General features: G+C 38.2%; 1 protein-coding gene across 4 annotated transcripts in view; it reads right to left on the bottom strand.

Moving 5' to 3' along the window:
- Positions 1-9308, bottom strand: part of pde5ab (phosphodiesterase 5A, cGMP-specific, b) — a 114862-nt gene that overhangs the window by 2048 nt on the left and 103506 nt on the right. For all 4 annotated transcript variants that reach the window (XM_005753202.1, XM_005753203.1, XM_005753199.1 and 1 more), the window contains exons 17-20: positions 5260-5360; positions 4478-4555; positions 4025-4088; positions 583-657 (exon numbers count right to left, since the gene is read on the bottom strand). In XM_005753202.1, coding sequence (XP_005753259.1) covers positions 583-657; positions 4025-4088; positions 4478-4555; positions 5260-5360 — 318 coding nt within the window. The remainder of the gene's footprint in view (positions 1-582; positions 658-4024; positions 4089-4477; positions 4556-5259; positions 5361-9308) is intronic.

The following is a 9308-nucleotide window of genomic DNA, read 5'->3' as shown; positions in this document are numbered from 1 at the left end:
AGAGCGAGGGAGAGAGAGATTACCGCAAAATATGACAATTAGTTAAATTTATAATGTGTGTCCAACATTTACAAACAAAATAACTGAGACAAGAAAAGACACAGGTATTTATAGTCATGTAAAAAAGAAATTTGTCACATAAATGCACCGTCTGTGAAGAATGAGTACCCTCCCACTGCTTCAATAGGAATTAAAAAGGTAATTAAAAGAGTGAGTAGAGGCCAGGTGCTGCTAATCAAATGCAACTGATTAACTAATCATGACTGTAAATGCAAATGTTTGTTTATATAGTGTCAAATAACAATAACAGTGATCCCTGGGCACTTTATACTGTAGGACAAAGATCTTCCAATACAGACTGCATAAAGTCCTAAGAAAACATTCTTTTCACATGACTGTAACATCAGCACAGTTCTTGAAAATGTGTTGTGATACTTCATGATTTGAAAGGGAATATATTTAAATGCAGTAGGATGAAATACCAGAGGATTCAGAACAGATTCCCGGGCACTCGATGGCAAATGTTGCACTGTTGAGAAGGATTTATCCAATATCATTCAAATGAACCCTGAAATTACTTACAATTGGTTCAATGTTCAGCTCTTGCCTCTCCTTATCCCCCTGCTCGAAAAACTCAGTGGCCACCAGCTCTGCTATCTGCATCAGAAACCAAATGCAGAAACATTGAAACATTTTATGAGCTTTTAGTTCTTAAAAGGCAAATTTTATAACACTAAATGTAAAACCAAAGATAGAAGCAAAGTAACCTGGCTGTAGCTCAGGAGTTAGAGCAGGGCATCTACTAATTGGAACGTTGGTGATTGGATCCCTAGCTGCTCTAGTCTGTGAGCCAAAGTATCCTTAGGCAAAATAGTGAATGCAAAGCTGCTCTCTGATATGTTCATTGGAGTGTAAATGTGTATGAATTAAATAGAAAGCAAAGAAAAAGTGCTTGTGTGAAGGGATGAATGACCGTTTTGAATACTCAGAGTACAAAAATGCAATATAAGAATCAATCCATTTATAATTTGCTCTGAAAGCATCAATTTTAAATCCTCATTTATTGTTGGACAGAAGACTAAGTTGGGTGAATTGTATACTATGCAAGTCATAGTGTCATTGCAACCTTGGAAACTTTGTGGCATAATTGTGGCAGTTTGAGTAATAAGAAATAGGTCTCCTACATGGAAATAACAAGATGCTTATACTGCTGCTGGAGGCAGCATCATTAGAACATTAATCTTGAGGAAATGACTGGGAATGACCCAGACAGACTGACAGCCTGTGTGACAGCTGGAAGGAAGAAGGAAAATGAAACAAGTGAATAGCAATAGCAAGAGCTCTCCCAAAAGCCCCACACAAAGTTAGTGTTCTCAAGTTTTTAACAAAGAGATAAAGAAGATAGGCTCAAGCTCCAATCAACATCCCTCTGTGTGAACGTGTTGCTGAAGCCGTCTTCAGCTCTTGATTGAGTCGGTGGTGCTGCAAGGAACGTAAGTACTATGATGCAGTTGTTAATTGTTGAGACTAAGAAGCTTTGCCTTTACTTCCTCCATGATCTATGAAAATATTTTAGCAGTGCTTATGGAGGTTACTTTCACAAACTCATATCATTTCTTTAACCCTTTCATGCATGAATCATGACAACCTCAATCAGGATTATACGATTATACTTTATTGTTAAAGTATTTTTATTTATGCATGAAAAAAAGATTTTTGAAAAAAAATTTTTTAAACAGGTACTTTTTAAATAGTTTTTTACTTGTCCACTTAGGTGAACAACATCACTTTTGGAGTGTGTGGCAGAGTATGGAGTGACACATCAGTGTCCAATGTAGTGGTTTATGTGCAAATATACCATCAACACTGACACTTATTTAAGGTCTTCAAAATCAAAAGTGGAAACCAACCAGAATGTATTTCTTAAGTAAAAAAAATGGCATGATATTAAAGAATGCTATATTTGTAAATCGTGGTGACTTTACTGCATTTTTTAAATACAACTTTTTCGTTATGATATTTTATGTTGTTAAGTCTCAGTGATAACCTTAAATGATTATAATGACTTTACCTGACTGAAAAAAGTATGACTGGAAGTTTCAGATTTAGAGCTAGTCTAAAAAACAAAAACAATATGGCAGATCAGCCTAAATGCTAGGAAAACACCATTAGAATTAGTCCAGAATCCAAAACCATTGGGTGACGTCACAGTGAATATGTTAATCTTTATATAAAGTCTATGGATGGAGGCTGTGAAAGTAAAACAGATCAGGGAAGGAGGGGTATGGGTTTAGCGCAATCTGTTAATGAGGAGCAGGTGATTTGCCAGAGTGTGTGTAAGCCAGGGAACGTATGTACTTGTTTGCTGCCCTGAATGTTTTTTTTTAGAGTTGTCATCTGAGGACAGGGCCCAGCTGTTTTTATTAACAAGCTCTCATTTATCAGCACTCTCATACACACACACAGAATGTTTATCTGTGTAACAATTCCTCTGGGCCTGAGTTTCCTAACAAGGCACAGACTAATGAAGGTCACTGGGGGACAGCAGGGACACTACAGCATTGAATATAGTGCACGCTCACGTGCGTGTGTGTGTGTAGTAGGTCAGTGATTAAGAAAAAAAGAGAAAACAAGGAGGAGCTCTGAAAGGTAATTAGAGTAAGAAATTGTAGGATCAGATATGAATAACAAAGAATACATTTTAAGGCACGTTGCACCTCAGGTCACAGTCAGCAGGGCTCTATTCCAGGAAGCTTGTTATATAATATAATATAATATAATATAATATAATATAATATAATATAATATATATTTTTTTTTATGGTGTCTGCTGTTATCATTTACCCAACTTGAATTTTCATAAGATGAAGCTGGAATTCTGTTTCTTTATGTTTAAATGTAATGATTCAATTGAGACAAAATGCAGGTGACAGAAACTGAAGATAAAACCTGAAGATCCACCCTCGAATCAGCTTTTATGAGTCTGATTATTTTCTTGTTCCAATAATTAATCAGTAAAAATGTAAGAAATGTGTTCCTTCCATCCTTTGACAGAGTTGTACTTACTGAATGAAAGTGCTCCATGAGATTTAGAGAAAAACTCTGCTTTAATGTTGCCCAGTTTAACCATTTATACTGATATAAAGCTTTCAGCTTCCAGGCCTGGATTTCTACATTTAAGATAAAACTTGAAACTTTTCTTTTTGATAAAGCTCATAGTTAACTCATTCACTGCCATTGACGTCTATAGCCGTCAATTGCAGTGTATGAGTCAATGGGTTTAACTCATTCACTGCCAATGGCTGGCAGTGAATGAGTTAAGTATGGATCAGGTGACCCTGAATCCTCAGTTAGTTACACTTCAATAGGTCTAGGCTGCTGGGAGTTTCTCGTGATGTACTTCCTGTTTCTTCTTTACTCACCTTTTTATTTCATTTAATCATTAGTTATTCTTAATCTAATGAATGAATGAATGAATGAGGATGTCACACAGCCAGCTCAGAAGGGGAGGAGTCAGAGACAAAAACTTGTGCTGGCAAAATTTAGTTCAGACTCTGTTACCCCAGTAACTGACACAGAGTTGACGTTAACTCTCTTTCCCTGGGTTTCTCTCATCTTCTGCAAAGCAGAAGTGTTAACTGTCTTGATACTAAGGAACTTAATTATTTTTGTATCATCAATTTAACTAAGATTTTAAATTACATTATACAAATTAACTAGCAGTTATAATCTATTTTTAAAATTTGGTTTGTTTGCTTCAATTTGAGTCTTTGATACGTTTTTATATTTTTTAAATACATTTTAATATTTTACTCATTGCCATTTTCCCTTTATATGTAAAGTGAGTACAGTTTCAGCTGTTTTTTTTAATATTTCATAGAAACACTATGTAACTATAGAAAACAGAAATGAGGGGATGTGTGTGTATACCACAGTAAAAACATAAATACACAGAAAAGCAGCGTACCAACATACAGACAGGTAAAGGTTGCGGGGTTTTCTGTTTGTTTGTTTGTTTTTTTACCCTTTTTTGTACTGGCCAGGGCTTAGTGATGGCAGAGATGTCACATGCAGTCATCAGCATTGACCTGAAGGGGGTGACAAAGTTACAGACATTAAATTTCTACAGACACACTAGTTTCTCGTAGCAGGAGAAACTCTGGACTTGTTACCATGGTATTGCCAGGTTTGAATATAAGGTTTGTATAGCAAAACCTAAAACTTTGGTCTTAACCCATATCTGGCAACCTATAATGCAAAGAATGCCTGCATTGATGGCTAAACCATTTTTCTTGAAGAAATGGTTTCAACACATAACCTTTACAACTATATGTTGATCAATAGAAGTGTTAATCATCACGCTGCCATGATGCTTTTTTACTTTTCAGACTTTGCACAGCAGGTGGCCTGTCCCTCACAAACATTTGTCTTATGTTGATGTAAATGTTAATACAGGCATCTGAGACTCTATACTCACCTCAGCAGGTCTCTGTGGTGTTCATCCTCCCAAACAAACTGGTTGTTCTTGGTCAGCTCAAAGAACTCCCCTCGCCTCCTGACAGCACACACCCACATGAACAATGTCACAGCAGGTAATTATCCTCATATATAACCCACTTACCCCCCCAAACCACCCACTGTCTAGACTAAAAGTGGGCTAAGATAAGAGCTGAAGTCACTGAGGTAGTAGGAGGGAGTTAAGAAAAAACATGAATGCATTAAGATGTAGTAAAAAATTGTCACCCCTCTTTTCAGAAGACTGGGTATAACAACCAACACTGTGAAGACTGAAAAACTATAAATTTTCTGTGGAGCCACCCTTAAAATCCCACCAGTTCAAACGTACTTGGCAGGTAAATTGCTTGAGTACTTATACAGTCTGTATTTTATTTTCATTTTAACTTTTAGCTGCTCTGGGGCTGTAGACATACATGAGTTCTAAGCCAATTATATTACAAAGAAAGAAAATACCCCCTTTCCATCCACCCACCCACACCACCACACCCACACACAAATGCACACTCACCAGAAGAAAGACACAACTTTTAAACACTAACTTGTATCTAGACCTACAGAATTACTATAAGGAGTGAGGAGTGAGTAGAACTTAAGTGATGAAGGCTTTAACAGTCACAAGGTGAGTGTAATCTCAATTGTACTCAATTTTGCACTGATTAAAAACCTTTAAAATACTGCTTTTCTTCTTCCATTCTTTTCCTCTCATTCAGTCTCCATTGAGGCTTGATGTTTAGTACTTACTTCATGTACAGGGCAAGGTCGGTGGCCAGAATAGCCCTTTCAATCATCTTCAGAGTGGCCTTGTACTCGTCCAGAGAAAGGCCGCTCAGGATCTGGTTTCCCTGGAGAGAGAGGGACAGAGAGAAAACAGTGTAAGTGCAGGAAAAGCTCTGCATGCTATATCACGAGTTATACTCATACTGAGTTGCTGGATGGGAGTTTAATTTTCATGTCCTCGCAGTAAGGTAGCAACAGAGCTAACTGCAGGTTTCACTACTAAGGTTTTACTGTGGCAATTGCAATGATTGCACAAAAACTATAAACAGAGTGTTTATATGCAAATGTAGACACATCATTACATGTCCCTTCAATGCTGAGCACTGTTTAGTGATTACTTGCATTACGGCTTATCACACTACATATGATAAGGTGTCTGTATCCCTCCATCTGTGTTTATGTGTGCAGCAGCAGTGGCCTTAAGTGGTGTTTGTGAAGTTGGGAGTGTATTTAGAGTTTGCTTTGAGGCCATAGAAATCAGAGCAGGGTGTACTTCTCTGCATTTTATTGGACCATTTGAGAGATATGTGGTAGGCTAGCAGCTCAAAAATGACCGGAATAATACGCGTAATAAATAAAATGGGGATATTCAGCAGAAGAGGGCAATGGCATTAAAATAGCTATCCACTATCAAGCAACTGGGTCTACAGTGTAAATCTTTTGTTAAAGGTCAGGGTAGGGTTAGCTGTCTGGTTCTGTCTGATTCTCTACGTAATTATTAAAATTAAATGATACTGTGTTCAATGCAATTTTCTGAGAAAAGACTGAAAGTAGTGAAGCTGCAGTTCTACAGCTAATAAATAGTTAGCCGCAGTAATACACAGTCCCATTTGTAATATTCTCAGGCAAGTTAGCACCTGCTGCACATTTGATTTCCAAAAAGATTTTTAAAATATTAAAAAAAACTGTAGTACTCTGTAGTACTGTGCAGTGATTCTCGCATAATAAAGAAAGTTCATTGCAAGAACTTTAAAATGATTTTGCAGCAGTGAAATGGTAAATATATATGTGTCTGAGCTTCACTGAATTACGCTATGAGCATGGGCAAAGGTTTGTGGAACATCTAGGTATCTCAATAAGGAAAGCTGTTGCTAAGGAGGTTGAGCAGGTCTTCCACCAATTAGAAGGTTGGTGGTTTGATCCATGGACTCTGTGTCATGGTCTCCGTGCCTGCCCGGCTGGCCCCACAAGGCTACATGTGCTGTTTTGGTTCTCTCTCTCTCCCTCTCTGCCTGGGCGGAGCTCACTGTGGGCTCCCGCCCTTGGCCCACACACCTGACAACAATCACCTGTCATCACCGGGAGCACTATTTGAGGCTGGAACACAGATCCTCTCGTCGCTGGATGATTGTACTACTGGCGTTAGTGTTTTTCGCAGCTCCTGTGAACTCGTGCTTAGTAATTTGAGATTCGTGATTAGTTTGTGACTTCCCTTCTCTTCTGCTTCAGACCTTCCTCCCCGGACCTGTGACCTCCCTGCCGTGTGAATGTGTGTGAGTGCGGGCAAGAAGACGTGAGCGAGCTACCCTGTGATTCCCTGGAGTTTTGGATTCCCTGCACTGTATATACTGTGCACTGGTGCTGTACATATACTGTTGTTTGGAGACGTCTAACCGCTCTGCGCCTGAATTCCTACAACCAGATTGTGACACTCTGCATGCCAAAGTATTCTTGAGCAAGATAAAGAACCCCATTTAAGATTTTGATTTGGTATCTATGTCTTCATCCCAGTGTCTGACTTAACCCTGAGCGAGGGGAGTTTACACTTTGAGATTTTTCAGGATATGGAGTTTGTTAGGACAATGCTATCTCCTATTGTTCTCTACACATTCAGGGTGAAACAGTCATGTAAAAAAGAAATATATATTCAGTTCTCTGATAAGATAAATATACCTCAAGATTCAATAGCCTGTAAAACCACCTATAGCAATAAGTTAAAGATTATGACTTTATCTGTCTGTCACATAGTTGTGGAGGAATTTTTCCCCCAGTCTTCTTTACAACATTGCCTCAGTTCATTGAGGTTTGTGGGTATTTGATTACATATAAGTTTCTTAAGGTGTCACCACAGCATTTCAATCAGGTTGAGGTCTCGATTTTGAGCCACTGCAACACCTTAATTCTTTTATTTCTAACCCTTTTGTTGTATGTTTGCTGGTGTGCTGGGATCACTGTTCGCTTGCATGCCCGAGTTTTGCCCAATCTTTAGCTGTCAGACAACTAGCGTCATATTTGACTCTAGAATAAAGCTGATTTAATGACTGCAAAGCTCAAATCATTACCCTTCCACCACTGTGCTAGGCAGTTGGTATGACATGTTTATGCTATATTTACCAAATGTGGCACTGTGCATTATTGTCAAACATCTCTACTTTGGGCTTGTCGGTCCAAATTACATTGTTCAAGTCCTGTGGTTTTATTCAGATGAAACTTACCAAACCTAAGCCGTGCTGCATGTACATAACCTACAGGACAACCTAATGTAAAACTCCCAAGAAAGATAACTACACATTGGATCAACGCAGCCCGAAACTATAGTGATTACACTATTCAGTTGATTCCTTCTGTCTATTTCTGGGTACTTTTTCACAATTTTTAAATTTATCAGTGAGAGAATAACAATCATTGCCTCAATATGAGAATACTAATCATAGCATCAATATAAGGACTCACAAATATCAGCAATTTATTTCAGAAACAAAGAGTGGGCACAAGGGTGGGAAAGGTCCCAGCATCTAATTTGTTTCTATGAGGCAGCACCGCATGTAAAACACTTGATAATTAACACATAATACACCACTCACAACCATAAATGCATTGGCGTCGGCCACTTACATAGCTTACATCGTAGGCTCTACAATGTTTCCTAGCAGAAATCTAAATCAGGCCTCACATGAAACACAGATCAAAATTCACAGGACTCACAAGAGTTGACTTTAGTCTTTGGCAGGAAGTCATAAAACCTGGCCAGGGTTTGTAGGTGGAGGGTGGGAAGCCAGTTAGAGATAATATCCTGTTTTTACACTAGGAACTTTTGCCAGTTAAGGAAATGAGCCTAGATGAATGTTTCCTTGTGCTAAATTTTTTCAGTGAAGACACACATTATGCTTATTGCATTACACATAAAAATGTATTACTTTATATGCTCAGTATTTTTATTGGATTATGGGCATGCTATTGCATTACCAGGAGGTAGTTATTAAATTATCAGTTTCTTCTGTGACTTTTTGGCAATTTTTTTCAGTGTTCCACAATAGAACATAAATGGGAGACTTTGGACATCCTGATCTTGTGGGACATAACACAGAACCTTGTAGATTATAAAGTTTGAAATTATTTCTGCTGGCAGGGAGCCATGTGTGAACACCAGAGGGTGGAGATGGATTCTCTGGACTGAGTCTGCCAAGAGCTCAGCTGCTGCATAGAGAATGAGCTGCAGCTGTGAAAGGCCAGCTAAAGCCATGTTTTACATAACAGTATTGGGGTTAAAATCTGGGTGTGGAAAAAAGATCTAGATTTGCTCCCTCTGTCTTCCTAGTATTGCTCTTGTATTAGTGATGCTAGCTACAGTCTGTATTTCCATCTATCAGTATGCAGTGCAGTTTAAAAGAGGAGGCATTCTGGTGTAGGCAGAATAGCTAGCGTTTAGTACCAAAGAACAAATTTGTAAGCTTCTTTTGTTAATGCTGGTTCTGCTGCCTGTGGGAGTTGATGAATGTCTGATTATCTAAATGGGCTATAAAACACAACAATACAGTAGAAGATGGTACACGTTAACAAGGGCTTTAGAAGTACAGGGAGTGCAGAATTATTAGGCAAGTTGTATTTTTGAGGAACAATTTTATTATTGAACAACAACCATGTTCTCAATGAGCCCAAAAAACTCATTAATATCAAAGCTGAATGTTTTTGGAAGTAGTTTTTAGTTTTAGCTATTTTAGGGGGATATCTGTGTGTGCAGGTGACTATTACTGTGCATAATTATTAGGCAACTCAACAAAAAACAAATACAT

The sequence above is a fragment of the Pundamilia nyererei genome, unplaced genomic scaffold (genome assembly GCF_000239375.1).
Source record: "Pundamilia nyererei isolate P.nyererei 1_Seehausen unplaced genomic scaffold, PunNye1.0 scaffold00411, whole genome shotgun sequence".
In the NCBI taxonomy this organism is placed as follows: domain Eukaryota; kingdom Metazoa; phylum Chordata; class Actinopteri; order Cichliformes; family Cichlidae; genus Pundamilia; species Pundamilia nyererei.
The sequence above is the reverse complement of the archived record's forward strand: the minus strand, read 5'-3'. Positions and strand labels throughout refer to the sequence as shown.